This window comes from Lynx canadensis, chromosome C2 (assembly GCF_007474595.2).
Source record: "Lynx canadensis isolate LIC74 chromosome C2, mLynCan4.pri.v2, whole genome shotgun sequence".
Lineage (NCBI taxonomy): Eukaryota > Metazoa > Chordata > Mammalia > Carnivora > Felidae > Lynx > Lynx canadensis.
This window is the reverse complement of record NC_044311.2, coordinates 75,771,210-75,790,336: the sequence shown is the minus strand read 5'-3', so window position 1 is coordinate 75,790,336 and position 19,127 is coordinate 75,771,210. Positions and strand designations below refer to the sequence as shown.

The window sequence follows — 19,127 nt, the reverse complement described above, 5'->3', positions numbered from 1 at the left end:
ATGGAATGACAAGGGTAGGAACCCAGATCTCAAAAGATTGAAGGAGTGGAGGAAGCACAAGAAATGAGAATAGGTGGCCCTTTTGAGAGGTTTTGATGCATTCTCAAGAGTAGCAGCAGCTTGCCAGATGAATTCTCGAGTATGTCCTATGGACCGTTGTCTGAATGGCTGCCTTGTAACTGGAAACACTTTTTTTTTTTATTAGATTAATTCAAAAAAAGAAACCAGCGGTTCACAGAAGAAATCACAAGACAAGGGTCCTAAAACAGGATCAGTAAAGAAGGAGAAAGCAGCGAAGCCAGAGGAAGGTAATGACCTTTTCTGACCTCTTAGATTTGTCATTAAAGTTTATTAGAAACTTTATGCCAAGTAGTGATTCATAATGTTTGACAGCATTGTGTGTTCTAGAGTCTCTGGCCTTTTACCTCTGGAATAACAAAGTCTTACAGAATATTGGGAGATCATGAGGTGCACCCTCTGTTTGCTTAAACAGACCAAAGCAGGAAGAAGGACCTTTAATCCTCTGCCTCCTCTCTCTGCAGTGTGGGTCAGGTGTCAACAATCAGCTGAGTCATCTTGAGTGAGGAAAAATGGAATAATGGCTAGAGATACACCCTTCCTCCTGCGATTCACCTCTGCTCTTTAGAAGTCAGTGCCAGTCTAGGCAGAGATGTTCCAGCACCAGCAGTGCCTGTATCCTCAGTAGCTCCCTCGTTAAGATGATACACTCCTGGCTTTTTCCGACAAGGCTGCAGCTGGGCTGTGGTGAAGAGTTTATAGCGCAGGTTTTTCCTGTTGCACTTTCCCCAGGGGGAGTCCTGGGGAAACAAGTCCTGGGGAGTCTTGTTTTGTTTGTTTGTTTGTTTTTTAAATCCTTTATCTTAGCAATAAAACAAACATTGAGAGTTAGGAAAACTATTTACAATACCTTAGGTCTTTTCTTTCACCTTCGTGAATTTCAAGCTGCATATCAGTTTACCAAAAAGAAAGAAAGGAATGTGTCTGTTTTAAAGCTCTGGTTTTGTTGTGTCATCATGTCACCTAGTGTTCTGAATCCAGGACCTTCCCTGGGTTTGCTTGTGCTTTGGCCCTGGCCCGTTTTCACTCCCTTCTTCTTAAAGCTGTGGATGTTTGGTGTTGGGAGTTAACTACCCTGATTTAGTACACTCTGGAGCTTTTCTTCCTTTTCATAAACCATGTATGAGACTTTGAATTGGGGTGTGGTTTAAGTAAGATACCTCTACACAGGAAGCAAACATAGCACAGAAGCCTGAGTCATCTGTTGGTTCCTGCCATAGGCAGTATTAAAAAAACCCAGAATACCCTTAGGGAACATTTGTTCTCATCTGCAGAGCCCCTGACCTGGTTACTCATAACTCTTCAAGTACTCCAGGCACACGAGGCTTGCTCCAAGATAATTATTGACCATTATATAGAGGCGCTGGCTTTTTGTAGAGCTGTTTCTCTGTGTTAGTGCACCAGCATCAGTCACCTGATCCCTGGGAGCCGCTAGGAGAGACCCTTGAACTTTTCTCTCCTCCTCAGCCAATCACCATGTCTGAATGAATGTACCTCCTGAAACCCCATCCCCATTGCCACGGCCCTAGTTCTGGCCTTTATCATCTTGTACCTAGAGTATTATAGCTACTTCCTTTTAAATCTGTCCTCCATACAGACAGCTGAGAGATCTAGTTAAAAACAGGAGACCAACTAACTCACTTTCCCTCAGGAAGTCTTTTCAGGAGCCTCCCATTTCAAAGCAGTGTTTGCTAATCCTTGTCCTGATAGGGCATGCGTAGAAAATGCTGTTATTTGTACAGGGACAACAGGATGAGGTTGCTTGCTGCCTGAGGCGGCTGATCTGGCCATCCGTAGCCTGGGCAGGAGTCAAATCTCCACACACCTGTAGCCCATTCTCTTGAGAAGTTTTTTTTTTTTTTTTAACGTTTATTCATTTTTGAGAGACAGAAACAGAGTGTGAGTGGGGGAGGGGCAGAGACAGAGGGAGACACAGAATCCAAAGCAGGCTCCAGGCTCTGAGCTGTCAGCACAGAGCCCGACACGGGGCTCGAACTCACAGACTGAGAGATCATGACCTGAGCTGAAGTTGGTCACTTAACCGACTAAGCCACCCAGGCACCTGGAGAAATTCTTTTTTTTTTTTTATGTTTATTTATTTTTGAGAGAGAGACAGATATAGAGTACAAGTGGGGGAGGGGAAGAGAGAGAGGGAGACACAGAATCTGAAACAGGCTCCAGGCTCTGAACTATCAGCACAGAGCCGGATGCAGGGATGCTTAACCGACTGAGCCACCCAGGTGCCCTGCTGGGAGAAATTCTTATCTGAGGGATGAAGTTCAAATGCCTTTATCCTCTGACCACGGCCTCCCTACTAATCAACCTTATCTCCTGCTACTCTTAGCTGCACTTAATATTCTAGCCTTGCCGATTTGGCTGATTTGGTTGTGCTATTTTCCCACCTCTGGGCCAGTGCCCATCTTTTCCCCACCTGGTCAAACCTGGCATACCTTTTGAGACCATACAGAAAGTCTTCCCTGAAACAGTTCCCCCAAATAGTTTAGGTACACCTGGACGTTCCCATGTTGCCCTGCATATGTCTCTAACATGGCATTTAGCACATTTTATTATAATTATGTGCCTTGTTTTATCCGTCTGTCCTACCAGGCTGTGGAAGGATCCTCAGCCAGATTTTAAGGGCAGGGACATAGTCTTAATCCTCTTTACTGCTCCAGGGACTCATCTGGGGCCCGGTTGATAATAGGTGCTTAGTAAATGTTAAAGGGAATAATATTCTAATAAGGAGGAAATAATTCTGATCTAGAGCTATGTGAAACTATTGGTTTTCTTTGATTTTGCTCTTCTATAGGTGACTCAGTTTTAGAAAAGTAGCCTTTTTCTGCTGAGTTTATGGTGTTTTTTTTGTTGGTTTTTTTTTTCCTACCTAGGGCAGCTGGTGCAACTGGAAGAAAAGGGGCAGGGTTCAGTGCCCTGGTCAGTATATGGTGTCTACATCCAGGCTGCTGGGGGCCCCTTGGCATTCCTAGTCATTATATCCCTTTTCATGCTGAATGTGGGCAGCACAGCTTTCAGCAATTGGTGGTTGAGTTACTGGATCAAGCAAGGAAGTGGGGTAAGGTTACTCATTAATGGGAAAATTATATGTCTAATAATGTGGCCATTTCTTTGTATTCTCTGGGTGTTCTTGGGGAAACTGCTCAGTTTTTGATTGAAAGAACCAATAAACAAGGATTACCCAGGATAAAAAAGACGAGTCCCTAATGTAACCTCACAAGATAGTTGCTCCCTAACCAGCTCATGCAGCAATAGGACACCTGAAAGCTGTCTGCCCTCATTTAGAAAAGAGAGAAGTGGGGGCCAAAGCCTGCCTGTGTTTGCCACAACCAGATCCCATGGTCATTATTCTGCACCTTCCCTTGAACTGAGAATGGCCCTGAGTAGGAGTTCTTTGCTGTCCATAGGAGTCTTGCCTCACACAGCCTTGCCTCCAAACAGAACACCACAGTGACACAAGGGAACAAGACCTCTATGAGCAGCAGCATGAAGGACAATCCTCTCATGCAGTACTATGCCAGCATCTACGCCCTCTCCATGGCAGTCATGCTGATCCTGAAAGCCATTCGAGGAGTTGTCTTTGTCAAGGTATGCAGTGGTGACTTCTGCTCATGCTCTCCCTGGTAACTCCGTGGTCAGACTTTGGCATGGCTTCTCTCAGGTCAATTCTGAGCAGGGGAGCATCTCTGAAGCAAGATGGCCCTAGCTGAAATGACCTGTATCCCATTAACCCCAACCTTTCCTTAGTACCCACCTCTTTCCTCCATGACCATTTGCCCTTCTCCAGCTTTGGGAGTGGATGTCCTGTGGAGTTGTGACCTGGATAAATAGGAACTGAGTCTGCCTGAGTCCCTGGGTCTCTGAGCCATGATCACTTTGTCCTCTGCTCTTTAGGGCACACTGCGAGCCTCTTCCCGGCTCCATGATGAACTTTTCCGAAGGATCCTTCGAAGCCCTATGAAATTTTTTGACACCACCCCCACAGGGAGGATTCTCAACAGGTTTTCCAAAGACATGGATGAAGGTATTTCTTGCTTCTTCTTTTATGCTCTGGAGCCCAAGCTGCAGCTCCCTGTGCTCTCCAGCCTTCTAGATGCTCACCAGGTGTGCACATCTATCCAGCCTTAGATTCTGAGAGCACAGGGGCTCTCACCAGGTGTGCTGGTGTCCACACCAGGAACATGTTAGTTTTGGCATTTTCTCCAGATTGCAACTTGTACTTAGGCTAAGGACCCATCTGATTTCTTACCTGCCATCTAACTTCTCATTTGATCTCATTAAACCTGAAAATAAGTTCTGAGGATTCAGTTGGCATAAATGCTTTGGATGGGAGCATCTGAGATTCCAAAACATGTTTACTTTGAGGGCAGTGTGTTGGTTCCTGGACACCTACAACCTCTGGCAGGTTTTCTGGATGTCACATGGGCTGTGCCAGCACCAGAGCTTAAATACTTCTCATAGCCCAGAATAATAGTAGTGGCACCTGATATTTATTGATGGCTTACTGTGTAACCAGCAGTGTACTGAATGTTTTAGATGGATCCTCCAGAGTAGCCCTAGGGGGGTGGGTATTGCTTCATCCACGGACTATATGGGAAAGCTGATGTCTAGAAAGGTTAAACAACTTGCCCAAGATTACACAGCTATTAGATAACAAAACTGGGAATTGAGCCCAGATCTTTTCACCCTAGAGCTAATGCTTTTAACTGTCACCCTGTGTTGCCTCCAAGGACATGTTTCAGATGTTGATAAGCCAATGTAAAGCTATGACCAGAAGTGACAAGGGATCAGAACCATCACTAATATACAGAACTGATGCATGACACGATCCCATTTCTTCCACACACACACATACACACACACACACACACACACACACACGGAGAAAAGATGGAAAGAAAAAAATCAGTGATATCAACATGTCTGGGATTTTTATGAAATACTCCAGCCAAAAACAAAAAAACAAAACAAAACAAAAAAACAGAAAAAGTTGGGAGAGGATATAACTAAAAGGAGATGAAGAAAACGTTGTTAACTGTTGAAGGTTCTATACTCCTTTGATTTTTGTGTACGTTTAAATTTTTTCATAATGAAAAATTTCTTAAATGTTAGCAGCAGTTTGTTGGTACTGGTAAGAATAAAGATCATTTTTATTTTCCTTCTTGAATATTTATTTTCTAAATATTTTGCAACAAGCATATTTATTTTGTAAAGGGAAAAAATGTTTAAAGTGATTGGGTGGCATGGTAAACCCAAAAGAGGGACTGGGGAAAGAAAGATCACTTAGAATTTCCTGGGACAAGAAAAATTAGAGCAACCAGGTTTCTAGATTTTTCTTTGATTTAAAAGACAACACACAAATTTCAGACAGAAAATTTGTGGAATCTTTTTGTGTTTTTTTAAAATTTTTGGTCTCATTTTCCCTGTTCCTTTATGATTTCCGCAGTTGATGTCCGCCTGCCCTTCCAGGCTGAGATGTTCATCCAAAATGTCATCCTGGTGTTCTTCTGTGTTGGAATGATCGCTGGAGTTTTCCCATGGTTCCTGGTGGCGGTGGGGCCCCTCTTCATCCTCTTTTCAGTTCTTCACATTGTCTCCAGGTAAACAAGAAGTGTTTACATCTTCCAGCATGAAGCCAGAGTTGCTGGTCTACCACTCTGACATGGAACTCATTCTCTCTCCAGGGTGCTGATTCGAGAGCTGAAGCGTCTGGACAATATCACACAGTCACCTTTCCTCTCCCACATCACATCCAGCATACAGGGCCTTGCCACCATCCATGCCTACAACAAAGGGCAGGAATTTCTGCACAGGTTAGTGCTGATGGCGGCCAGAGGGCTCAAAGGGGGGCGGCCAGAGGGCTCAAAGGGGGCTCAACACACCAGCATTTAATAAGTCCAAGAAGCCTTTCAGGGCCAGAGTTGGGGATTGTAAAGCTCATTACAAAAAAATATTAGTGATCTAATGGTCTCTGATTAAAATTCATTCACTCACTTGCTGGAACTCCTTTCTAAGCAAATGAGAAGGCAAAATACAGGTTTTGGAGTCTGTTGGCTTTGGACTCTAAATGGCTATATATAAAGGAGTTTTCCTTTTTTCTTTTTTTTTTTTTTTTGAAACAGTAGAAGATGAACATTGACATTAGACTGACATTTTTATTTTAGCTGCTGAAGATTGTTTATATGAGAAATTCATGTACATAGACAGTCATTTTCGAGCTTTGTATTAACAAGAGATTGGAACTAACTTAAATGTCCTTCAGTACAGAACTGTTGGTACTGTACCATCAAGCTATGGTATACCCATATAGAATATATATATGTACTGTACCAAGCAGCCTATGGTATATCCATATAGAATACTCTGTGGCCCTTAAGAAGAATGAGACAGTACTATAGGTACTGATATGGAATGATCTCTAAAATACATTAGTGAGGAGCGCCTGGGTGGCTCAGTTGGTTAAGCATCCAACTTAGGCTCAGGTCATGATCTCATGTTTGTGAGTTCGAGCCCCGCATCGGGCTCTGTGCTGAAAGCTCAGAGTCTGGAGCCTGCTTCAGATTCTGTGTTTCCCTCTGTCTCTCTGCCCTCCCCCACTCACATTCTGTCTCTCTGTCTCAAAAATAAACATTAGAAAAATAAATGAATAAAATACATTAGTGAAAGAGCAAGATACAGATGTGTGTGTATGGTATGCTCCCTTTTAAGTATTTGTTTATATAGATGACATTTAGAATATCCTTGAAAGGGTGCACAAGGAACTACTAGCTGCCACTGGAAAGGGGAACTGAGTAGCTGGAGGATGGGCAGGAGAAAGACTGACTTTTCATGGTAAAACTTTTTATGCCAGGGCTCCTGGGTGAATTAGTTGATTAAGTGTCCCACTTCGGCTCAGGTCATGATCTCACAGTTCAAGAATTTAGGCCCTGCGTCGGGCTCTGTGCTGACAGCTCAGAGCCTGGACCCTACTTCAGATTTTCTGTCTCCCCCTCTGTCCCTCCCTCCCCTGCTTGTGCTCTCTCTTTCTCTCTCAAAAATAAACATTAAAAAAAAAACTTTTTTATGCCTTCTAAATCTTCTGTGCATATCTTATCTACTCCAAAAATTAGGTAATTAATTAAAAGAAAATCTAGAATGGAAAGTCTAGGTTAAACGACTCAGAAAAATAATCCTAACTTTAAGAGAAAAACACTAAAATACACTGTATGTGTGTATATACACGCACACATAAATTTAAGTGTATTAGAAAAAGTACTGAGAGAAGATATGGCAGAATATTAGCCCTGGTTTTAACAGAGTGGTGAGAATACTGCGTTTTCTTCTTTACTACATTTTCTAGATTTTCTCCAAATATATAAAGAAGAAAAGAGTTGTTTTTTTTTTTAAACAAAGCACATTTGCCTGGCAAGACTCCCTGCTCTGAAGTTGTAGTTGTATGTGACACCCAAGCCTTTGGATGGTGTCTGATCTGCTCTCTAGGACCCCAGGTTCAGTAGTGTCTCGCTCCTTCAGTGGCAAAGGTTGTCCAGGTCTTTTTTTTTTTTTTTTTGCTATGGTTTAGCTCCTGATTCTGTGCTCTGCGGCCTTGGGAAACAAGCACCGTTTTGCCCAACATCAGTGCCCCAGCAGACATTTTCCATTTTACCATATTCACTCTGTGAGTTTATTTTTCCAGGCCCTAGGGCATTTCTGCAGTTTGCCTGTGTAACCTCTCTTTCTTTGAGGAAATGACCCCTGACCTAAGACATTTTGCTAAAGTTTAACAAGCCTCTTTATTTGGTCTCTTTTCCCCGTGCATTCCTTGTGCCGTTAACGTAGATATTTTTCCCTAACAAATTTAGTATGTTTCTTTGAAGGAGTGAAACTGGAAAACCACAAGTTGTCCTGTGTATGGAGCCTGGAATACTCTGCAGTCCTTAGGTTTCCATAGCATTTTCCTGGTGACACACAGGAAGTACTTAAAAGTTAGCCCTCCATCCATAGTCCACCAGAACTCTGACATCACCCCTCCCTAGGACTGTGTGGTGCTTTGTTGGCCTATTAGGTGTTCTGTCTCTCTCACAGGTACCAGGAGCTACTGGATAACAACCAAGGTCCATTCTTCTTGTTCACGTGTGCAATGCGGTGGCTGGCTGTGCGGCTGGACCTGATCAGCATTGCCTTGATCACCACCACTGGGCTGATGATTGTTCTCATGCATGGGCAGATTCCCCCTGCCTACTCGGGTCTTGCCATCTCTTATGCTGTCCAGGTCAGTCTCTGGGGTGGAGCATTACCTCTCCTCACTTGAGTCCTGTGTTGCCCTAGGAGAGGCATGGTAGGGGGCTCTCCCTAAGCCTTTGACTCTTAGAGCTTCTGTCCATCTCTTTGTTAGTAACAACCTAGGCTGGTTGGGCAGGGAGAATGGGAGAGAGATCCAAGTGCTATATAGGAACAAAGAGATTTAAGTCTGTTGCATGTGTTTAAGAAATAGGTGCTGTTTCTTCATAAATAAACATGATTTTGAAAATAGTTTCTTAATTGTAGGTTTCTACGTTCACCACCCTCCCATCTCTGGCCTTTTCCTGGTCTTCTAAAAAATACTGTGTCCTCAGTATGCTTCTTATATGCATTTTATTTTCAGGCCCCTGATTTTCCCAGTACTGTTACACCTGGAGACCTGGCCCCTAGGGGTAGTCTAAGGTCTTTAAAAAGCTCAAAGAACAATTGGGAACTTGGGCACTAAGTATTTGAAGCTGTTAAGGTGTCATCATGGTGTTGGACAATGGTATTGTGTTTTTAAAAGAGTCTTTATATGTTAGAGAGATGTAAGCTAAAGTATTTATGGGTAAAATGATAGGATGTCTGGAATTTGCTTTCAAATAATACAGATGGGTTGCGTGGTATAAATGATACAATATTGCCTGTAAGTTGACAGTTTTTTAAGTACATGGGAGTTCATTATACTTCCCTTTCTACTCCTGTATCTGTTTGACATTTTTCCCTATGGGAAAGATCAAAATAAATAAGTAGCAAAAGAAAACCAAGAGGACATATGTATCTTCACAGATTCCCAAAGACGTCTGTCCGTGTTATGCAGACTTACTTGATTATTGGGTGGGGAAGAATATGTGTTATATGTGCTGTGTTTGAGGGTCCTCAGTCTGAGGTACACAGGGGCTCTGCATTCTCACTCGTTCCTCTCAGGAGGAGAGGACTGCCAGAGCAGGTGCAGGTGCAAGTATGAAGCCCAGAAGTTACTCACTGCAGATATGTGTACTGGAAATGTAAAGATGGATGGAAATCCTTTGGATACAGGAAAGTTAGTGCATGCAGTACCACAATGCCACCTACATTCACTGAGAATTGCAGTTGATTGGAGGATAATAGGCATTGTGTTACATGTTTAGAGAATGACTCAGTCCCTAAAACTAGCTGCTGCAGGTGCCCAGTTAGTTCGTATATTGAGCTCTAATCCCCTAGATGGAGCAGGTTTTCTATTGTTGGCCTGACATGTATTCATAATGAATTCTCCCTTGGCTTTTGCTTTCCATTATCAGCTAACGGGGCTGTTCCAGTTTACCGTCAGACTGGCATCCGAGACAGAAGCCCGCTTCACCTCAGTGGAGAGAATCAACCACTACATCAAGGTCAGGCTGAGAAGTCCTTTTACTGTGATGTGACCCTTCACGGGGTCCTTTTGCCCTTTTACTGCCTCAGCTGGATGTGCAGGGAGGATGCTTGTTTTCTCTGCCTTATTCCACAGGGAGGACTCTTCAGCATGTGTGGAATGGAGAAGAGAATAGCTTAAGAGTTTCTAAATACTTTTGTGAATTGTGTCTGAGAACGTAGGTTCATCAGCTAACTTCTAAAATGTTCAGAATTTTGTTAGTTCGGTTAAGCTGACTACTGTAACGTTTTCTTTACCCTGTTTGAAACCACGTATTGTTTTCAATCTTAGCCTAGTTCACTTGCTCTTAACCAGGGAAGGCCATCGGTGTCCCCGACTGAGCTTTAGGCAGAGACAGATGTGGGCCTCATCTCTGGAGACTCCGATGCAGTAGGTCTGGGGTGAGACCCCAGCTTCTGAAGTTTTAGAAGCCCCCTAGTTAATTCTAAACTGCACTCATAGTTTCGAAACCAGTTAATTTAGTGGATACTGAGATGATCTAGTTCTTCCCACCTTCCCTACAGTGCTGCCAGGAGACAGCCTCTTGCTGGTATCCTAGCTGGAGCTCTGAAAGCAGTTTTCTATAGAGAGAAGCAGAGTCATGAGTAGTTAGGATTCACAAATTTAACTCAGTTCTCAGGAGTTACCTATTTTGTGAACTGCTCAGAGACTTTATCATTGTTTACATGGGAAGAATACATCCCAACTTCCCAATAATTGACCTACAAGCATAGTGTTAAAAAACTACCCTTTCCATTGAGAACTAGTATATTATGTACACTGCATTTTCCAGCACACATGCGTCACTGAATTGTTTTGACAATGAGCCTCATTAATTGTAGGATACTTCTTAAGCTTACAAACTGTTATTCTCAGAATGGCAGATAACCATCTAATATATCTGCTAATAGCTGTTCCTTATCTGTTAGCCTCGTTGCCCAGTGCTCATGTCTGTGGATAATATGTGGGTGTATATACAGGTGTGTAGTGTTTGATTTAATATTGCCGTTGGTGAAAGTCTCTTGCTGGAGAGGTCAGGGTGATGGTCAGCCATACCAGAGTGGACCCTGCACAAACCAGTCACGTTTCTGAGGACTGACTCCACTGCCAGTCCCCAACCTGGATGCCTGTGCCGGCATGGAGTCCTTCCAGCTTGGAATTTGAGACTTCAGTCTCCACCCGCACCCCCCACCCCTACTGCTGCCCAGAGCACCACAGCCCTTGGCCTTCACTTCCCTATGAGGCTATAAAGCTCCATGACTAGTTGCCAGAGAATTTTCAAACATTACAAGGTGGGGCTGTTGGTAACAAAAATCACCCAAGCAGTTACATTAAACACAGCATTTTAAAGCTGAATGGATTTCCACCATTCTCTAATCCAGTCCTCACGATTTATAGATGAGAAACTAAGAACTAGAGTGAAGAAGTGATATATCCAGGTCACACAGCTATTGGTGGCAAACTGGGATTACAGCCCATGTCTCCTGGGGTGACCGATACATCAGAATGCCAGGATCTGATCAGGTATTTAGTAAATGGTAGTTTCCTTCCTTTGGGTTTAGGCCATTGGCTTTCAAATGGTGGAATCTTGTTTCAAATAGAATATTTTCAAAGAATTCCAATCAAAATGGCTGTGTGTGAAGAGCCAGTGAAAGGTCTCATGCCCCACCACTAACCTCCAAGGTGGTTTTGTGGAGAAATTCCGTAAGACAGAAAACTGTTTGAGAGCTGCTGTCCTCCCCAAGATGCTGCTTAGTAGCCACTGTAAACTGCTAAGTGAAAAGCTAGTAGCCATTGTGCGCTGTCTGGTTTAGTGGTAATAAGCCCTTGCTCCCTTTCATAGGGCGGGGACAGGGTAGCAGCTGCCTCTGTGTGGCTGCTATGGTTGTCCTGATTTTACTTCTCTTTGAAGGCCTTTCAGCCCCCACAGAATCTGGTCAGTCTGATCCAGCCCCTTCTGTCTCCCCAGACTCTCTCTTTGGAAGCACCTGCCAGAATTAAGAACAAGGCTCCCTCCCCTGATTGGCCCCAGGAAGGAGAGGTGACCTTTGAGAATGCAGAGATGAGGTACCAAGAAAATCTCCCTCTGGTTCTGAAGAAAGTGTCCTTCACCATCAAACCTAAGGAGAAGATTGGCATTGTGGGGCGGACCGGATCAGGTAAGAATGCGAAGGCCTCTGGAGAAACATTTGAACCTATCTGAGTTAAGCTTGGGGCCCATGATTTGCTGTTTTATTGACTATCACTCTCATGCCTTCAAACCAGTTCTGTATTAGATGAGTAATGAGGAGAGGGGTGTCTCTGAAGCCAATTTTCTAAATGTGTTCTTAACTCTGCTTTTGTAATATTTAGTGCTTTTTCTAATCATAAAAGTGTACTTTCTCAATGCAGAACACTTGGAGCATATAGCAAAGTGCAAAAGGGGGAAAAGCATCCATAACTCCACTACCCAGAGATAATTACTATTAATATTTTGGTGGGTATCTTGTCAGGCTTTTTCTATCAAAAAAATATGTTTACACAAATGGGGTCATTTTACACACACCATCTCATGAGCTGCTTTTAAGTCTACCAGTTATTTCTCTATGCCAATGAATAGCCTATGACATGAATTCTATGCAGCATGATAGAAAATTCTATTTTATGGATATACCATAATTTATATTTAACCAATCCCCGGTTGTGGGGAATTGAGGTGGTTGTCAATTTTTCACTATTATGAATAGTACTGCAGTGAACATCCTTATTTCTATGAGGTCAAAATACACAAAAAAGTTAAGTTTTCTGTGACATATAGCCAGTGTTGCCTCATATTTACCAGAAGCCAACACAGCTCTAAATAAGGAACCTGTGTCCCTTTGAAGACAGAAATTATTTTCTTAACCTGATATCAATTGCAAAGAAATTGAGAATTGGCCCTCATTTTAGGCATTCTTTGCCCATAGTATCATATTACTTATGTGCCCTTTAGATTTCTAGGGTTAAGAACTGAGTAATTCATTTCTTTCCCTTTCCTTCCTGAATAACATTTCAAACATTGAGTCTTGTTTTGTTTTACTAACTGGTGTACCTGGTTTAAGCAGTCTCTCTGGTTCAGTTCTCATTAGCTTTTGGGGCTCCATGCTTCCCTGGCATCAGAACTCTTCCAGGTCTGTTTCTTTCCATTAAAGAAAAAAAAAAAAGGGCCTTGTGTCTTTTCTGGACAATTTATTTTTTCTTTTTTTTTTCTTTTTACATTTTTATTTATTTTTGGGACAGAGAGAGACAGAGCATGAACGGGGGAGGGGCAGAGAGAGAGGGAGACACAGAATCGGAAACAGGCTCCAGGCTCTGAGCCATCAGCCCAGAGCCTGACGCGGGGCTCGAACTCCCGGACCGCGAGATCGTGACCTGGCTGAAGTCGGACGCTTAACCGACTGCGCCACCCAGGCGCCCCCATGGCCAGTTTACTTTAAAGAACCTGCTAAGAAGAGAAAAAAAAAAGCGCCATTTCCTGCTTCCTGCTTGAAGGAATTATTTCATGTCAGAACAATGCAGTTTGTAGGTTTTTTACACTGGCAGGAGGATGTTCAGCCAAGGAGGGTTGTCCTTGGCTTTAGGCTGTCCTAAAACCTTGGCCAAGGCTTTAGGCTGTCCCTAAAGCTCTGCCTATGCTTTCCTCCCTCAAATTCCCTCTGCTACATTGGCTTACAGGGGTACTCAGCTCCCCTGAAAGCTCTAACTGATGTCCCCCCCTGTGATTCCCTTTGACACAGGTAAGACAGACTGAAGTATTCACTGAGACTTCATTGAGCCATAAGGAGTGACAGAAGAAAAATAAGAAAAAATAAAATAATTATAAATGGCCGACTTGCAAAATCTAGACTCTAATTCTAACAAGTTTCTGCAAAGACTGTTAGACCGGGACTCTGCCATGGCTATAGTCAAGGACATCACTGTGAGGACCTCATGGCCTCTTTTACTAGTACATTCCATCAGTGCAAAGGTAGTCTGGATTCAGAGAACTGTAGGATCTTCCAGTCCAGGTAGCATCTTTTGTTAAGGTGGAACAACTTGATCTATTTATTTGAGGAAAATTCCTCCCTTGGTTTAGATCTTAAAGCACTGCCTTGACACTAAGGGAGAGTCTCCCTGCCTTCCTTGTATGAGGGTACGGGACCAATAACCAGTGCCCCCCCCCCCCAATTCTGAACAAAGGCATTTACCTATAAGAGGAGAAGGCCTCCTTAAGAATCCTGCTGAGTGGACCCTGTTTCCCAGCTCATTTCTTTTTTTTTAAATTTTTTTTTTCAACGTTTATTTATTTTTGGGACAGAGAGAGACAGAGCATGAACGGGGGAGGGGCAGAGAGAGAGGGAGACACAGAATCGGAAACAGGCTCCAGGCTCTGAGCCATCAGCCCAGAGCCCGACGCGGGGCTCGAACTCACGGACCGCGAGATCGTGACCTGGCTGAAGTCGGACGCTTAACCGACTGCGCCACCCAGGCGCCCCCCCAGCTCATTTCTAATAGATGCATGTAAGGATCACTGCTTCAGGAAGGTGGACATTTCTCAGGGTCCCCATTAGTTATTTGACAGGGGTCTGCCCAGGGACAAATCCAGACAGTGGAGATGTGGCTGTAGACACTGGGGAGAAGGCAGGATATTTGTGCCCTCAGTGACTGCTAAATAAACAAAGTCATGAAGTTCTCACGAGAGGACTTTCAAAACATGGAGGCAGAAGAAGAGTAAGGGGGGGGGTCAAGATCCAGGCATCTGGCTAAGGAAAAGTCGTTGAAAAGCTAAAAACCTGTGGTTCTAAATCTAAACCACGGGTCTGAGTTGCAGAAAGGCAGACCTGACTATGTCTTAAGTTTTTGGAGGGTGGGGGCACTATAGCTTTTTAAATGTTTATATCCTTTGACATAGTAATTCTGAGAATGTCTTCCAAGGAAATCAGCTGAGGTGGCAGCACAGTTTGAGCATGCCATAACATTATTATAGTATTAAATATGTTTCCAATGTTAGAGGACTGGTCAAGTAAGCAAGAGCACATCCACATGGTGGAATATATTGCAGCCAATAAAACTTTATTTTGAAAAATTTTTTAACATGGTTGAGTGCTTGTTATATAATAAGTGGGAAAAGGCGATTATATTATTGTATCTCTGGTGTGATCTCAATTCAGAGAAAAAGACTGAAAGGAAATGTATCAAAAATAACAGTAGTGAGATTATAGGAGATTAACATTATCTCCTTGAATTACTTATATGACTTTTAAAATGAAGATTCAATTAAGAAAAGCTATTCTGACCTCATCAGTTTCTCCCTCAGACCTGCTTTTCTATCACAGTTCCTTATCGAAGTAGTTACCTACAGCCACTTACTTAAGCCGAAGCCTCCTTCCCTATGTGTTTACCCCAGAACTTCTTCCGTTCCCAGCTGCTGTGGCAGTGGTGGAAAGGCCTTGTCTTGTTTCTCTCTGGGCTGTGATACGGGGACAGAAAAGAGAGAAGACACCGTGTCCTCTGGTTTGTCCCACTAGTTCCTTGCTATAAGCTCTCTGTTCTTCTCACTTTGCCTGAGATGCATTTCAGCCTGTGTGCCCACCCCAAAGGTGAAAAGCAGGCCTTTTTCCAATTTACTCTTGTGAAATTCTGACAGTCCCTCAAACTCCTTCTCAGGCTGAAGCTGTGTGATTTAAATATATATGCTTGGTAGCTCTGGAAAGTGCATTTTTTTGCTATATCTGGCAATCATTTTCTTTTTTTTTTCTTTTTTAATGTTTATTTATTTTTGAGAGAGAGAGAGAGAGAGAGAGAGAGAGAGAGAGACAGAGTACAAGCAGGTGAGGCACAGAGAGAGAGGGAGATAGAACCTGAAGCAGGCTTCAGACTCTGAGCTGTCAGCACAGAGCCCAACGTGGGGCTCAAACTCACCAACCATGAGATCATGACCTGAGCTGAAGTCACTTAACTGACTGAGCCACCCAGGTGCCCCTCTGGCTATCATTTTCTACATTATCTTAACTAATCAGATGAAATAGTGTTCGAATAGAACTAGAAAATTAGATGATTTTGCCCTGAGAATAAACCAGTTTTGTCTTCACGGAATTTGCTAATTGAGCTACTTTTCTGCATGTCTTTTGACTCCTTAGGGAAGTCCTCGCTAGGGATGGCCCTCTTTCGTCTGGTGGAGTTATCTGGAGGCTGCATCAAGATTGATGGAGTGAGAATCAGTGACATTGGCCTTGCCGACCTGCGAAGCAAGCTCTCCATTATTCCTCAAGAGCCAGTGCTGTTCAGTGGCACTGTCAGGTAAGGACCTGAGTGTCCATGTGCTTCGTGCTGCATTTCGAGGCCAGATGGGCATGTTAGAGCCTCCATGTGGGACTGAGATCTAGTGACCTCTAATCTAGTGCTTTTCGCACCACCCTGTGCTTCTTAGTGCAGAAGTGAGGGGCAGCTCCCCCGCACAAGCCACCTCATTAACGAAACAGGGCCCATGGGCCCTGCAGCATGGTGGTAAAGAAGTCAGCGAGATCTGGGCTCAGATCTCTGCCCTGTGACTAAGTTACCTGAACATACCTAACTAAGCTTGTTCCCTCATCTGTAAAATGGGGATTAAAAAACTTTTTTTGTTGTTCATTTATGTTTTTTTTGAGAGACAGTGAGAGCCCACACACGTGGTGGGGAGGGGCAGAGAGAGAGGGAGAGAAAGAATCCCCAGCAGGCTTCATGCTCAGCGCGGAGCCCAGTGTGGGCTCAGTCTCACCAACCATAATACCATGACCTGAGCGGAAATCAAGAGTCAATGCTTAACTGACTGAGTCACCCAGGTGTCCCAAATGTGGGGATATATTAAATTAATATTATTAAATTAATTAAATGTGAGGATGATCTTCATTGTGAAGGTTGGATAGGTCCATATAAATTATATAAGCACTGAGCCTGGCAAACCGTGAGCATCCGATGAATAGTAGCAGCTCATCAGCCTCACCACCATCATCCTTCATCTTCCTCCCACTCCACGTTGTCATCTCCCCTAGCTATGCTCCAAGTTGCAGTTCTCGTGATGGTTTTCTGACCTTATTATTCCTCGTGTTTTTCTACCTCTGGAATGATGCCTCTCTGAAATCTGCCAGGATGCCTAAGATAAAATTCCTCTTCTCAACCTGTTAAAATAGTAACTAAGAAGGAAATAATATTTAAGCCCAATATCTTTCCTTATAAATTATCCCACCCTTGCCCTTAGCTTTAAGCTTTTGCCTCCTGGAAACAATGGCTTTCCATAATCCATGTCCATTTCTATTCAAGTTGCCTCTCCTTTGAACTAAAAATATCTTTAACTATATAGTTGACCTAGATTGGACTTCTTTCTTTTTTTTTTTTTTTTAATCACTCTGAAAGTAGTATTGCCATTTCTTTCCTTTTTAGTGGTCTTCAAAATAAAAAAATTGGTACCAACCTGGGGCGCCTGGGTGGCGCAGTCGGTTAAGCGTCCGACTTCAGCCAGGTCACGATCTCGCGGTCCGTGAGTTCGAGCCCCGCGTCGGGCTCTGGGCTGATGATGGCCCAGAGCCTGGAGCCTGCTTCCGATTCTGTGTCTCCCTCTCTCTTTGCCCCTCCCCCGTTCATGCTCTGTCTCTCTCTGTCCCAAAAATAAATAAACGTTGAAAAAAAAAAAAAATTTAAAAAAAAAAAAAATTGGTACCAACTTAATTTCAAATAACCACAGACTTATCTTTAAAATCAGGTCCCCTCCTTGGACGCCTGGGTGGCTCAGTCAATTAAGCGTCATATTCTTGATTTGGGTTGAGGTCATGATCTCACGGTTTGTGGGATTGAGCCCTGTGTCCGGCTTGGTGCTGACAGCACAGAGCCTGCTTGGGATTCTCTCTCTTTCGCTCTCTCGCTCTCACTCTCTGACTCAAAATAAATAAATAACCATTAAAAAAAAATGAGGTCCCCTCCCTTTCTTCGGAAATGGCACCTGAACTCACTGATTCAAAGAGGTTTGGTAGATAAAATGAATTCTCTCCTATACACATGTAGGGTCAACACTCTTGGGTGTGTTTATTTTGGCATTTTCTCTAACCACCAATGAATTTGGGCAGCATAGAATGGATCAGTCGTTCCCTTTAGGAACTGAGATAACAAAGTCAAACAAATGTCAGAAGAGAATTAGAATTTATTGAAGACTAGGGTCTAAAATGAAGAAATTGAGAGTTGTTGCCAAATCTGCTCTTCCCTCCCATAAATCTCTCCATTTTTAGATGCCACAAGGAATGCCTTTGAGAATATAATTGGCCTTACAATTTTTGTCTCCGGACAAAAGAACCATTTTTTTTTTATCATCACTTGGAAAAACATTAAGAAACAAAGTGTGTTAAACTTGACTCTGTTAAGGACACTGCCACTGACATGCCTCACGTTTTATCTCCAAATTTTACAGCACTTCATTTGGGGCTGTGAATCAGGGGCTTCTAGAGTTGATGGTTAAGTGCTAGCTTTGGCAGCACATATGCTAGAATTAATGGTTAAGAACTGACCTGCTGGCATGGCAGCTGGTATTTGTAAACCCTCGTGGAAGTGCAGCTTTTCTGGGAGTTGGGGCCGTTTGTTATCAACTCCAGAGACATGTTGCTGCTTGATGGACAAGCTTATGGCTGGTGTGCTACTGCCCTGAGTTTTTAGTCATTGTGCTCAGAGTGCTATTTGGGCAATCCACTGTACAAATTTAGGGAATCCTGTGAGTTTCATTTTCTGCCAGCTGTAATTTTGGCTTTTTAAGTCAATAGTAGATGCTGAGGTGAAATTAAATCACAGACCTATGATATTCTTCCTTTTATCTTCTCAGGTCTTACATAAGACCAGGTTTTATCCCAAGGAATATTCAGTTTTTGGTGTTCTTTTGCTTTTCTTAGACTATTAGAAAGCCTGGGGCACCTGGCTGGCTTAGTTGGTTGAGCGGCTGACTCTTGATTTCAGCTCACGTCATGATCTGAGGGTCACGGGATCGAACCCTGCATCAGGCTCTGCACTGAGCATGGAGCCTGCTTAAGATATTCTCTCTCTCTCTCTCTCTCTCTCTCTCTCAAATTAAAAAATAATAATAATAAAATAAATTTTAAGAAAGGGTGTCCCTTTCCTTTTTTTAATTTTTTTTATTTTGATAGTCTTAGTCCCTGTGGAACTTGGGATTTCCCAAAAGCTCCTTAGCGTCAACATCAGAAAGTAATGTTAAGTCTAGAATAATTGTATCAAGAACACTAGACGTTATCTAACATTTGCTGAAGTCATTCCAGAGAGAGGGGATATATGGGAAATCTTTACCTTCCTCTCAGTTCTGCTGTGAAGCTAAACTGGCTCTTAAAAAAATTATCTTTAAAAAAAAGGGGGGATG

At 43.1% G+C, this 19,127-nt stretch overlaps 1 protein-coding gene across 4 annotated transcripts in view; it reads left to right on the top strand.

The window, feature by feature from the left end:
- ABCC5 (ATP binding cassette subfamily C member 5) overlaps positions 1-19,127 on the top strand; it is an 80,516-nt gene that overhangs the window by 50,867 nt on the left and 10,522 nt on the right. For all 4 annotated transcript variants that reach the window (XM_030330663.1, XM_030330662.1, XM_030330664.1 and 1 more), the window contains 10 exons: positions 206-308; positions 2,967-3,151; positions 3,535-3,681; positions 3,988-4,117; positions 5,540-5,693; positions 5,778-5,906; positions 8,158-8,344; positions 9,633-9,722; positions 11,712-11,901; positions 15,880-16,039. In XM_030330663.1, the coding sequence (XP_030186523.1) occupies positions 206-308; positions 2,967-3,151; positions 3,535-3,681; positions 3,988-4,117; positions 5,540-5,693; positions 5,778-5,906; positions 8,158-8,344; positions 9,633-9,722; positions 11,712-11,901; positions 15,880-16,039 (1,475 nt within the window). The remainder of the gene's footprint in view (positions 1-205; positions 309-2,966; positions 3,152-3,534; positions 3,682-3,987; positions 4,118-5,539; positions 5,694-5,777; positions 5,907-8,157; positions 8,345-9,632; positions 9,723-11,711; positions 11,902-15,879; positions 16,040-19,127) is intronic.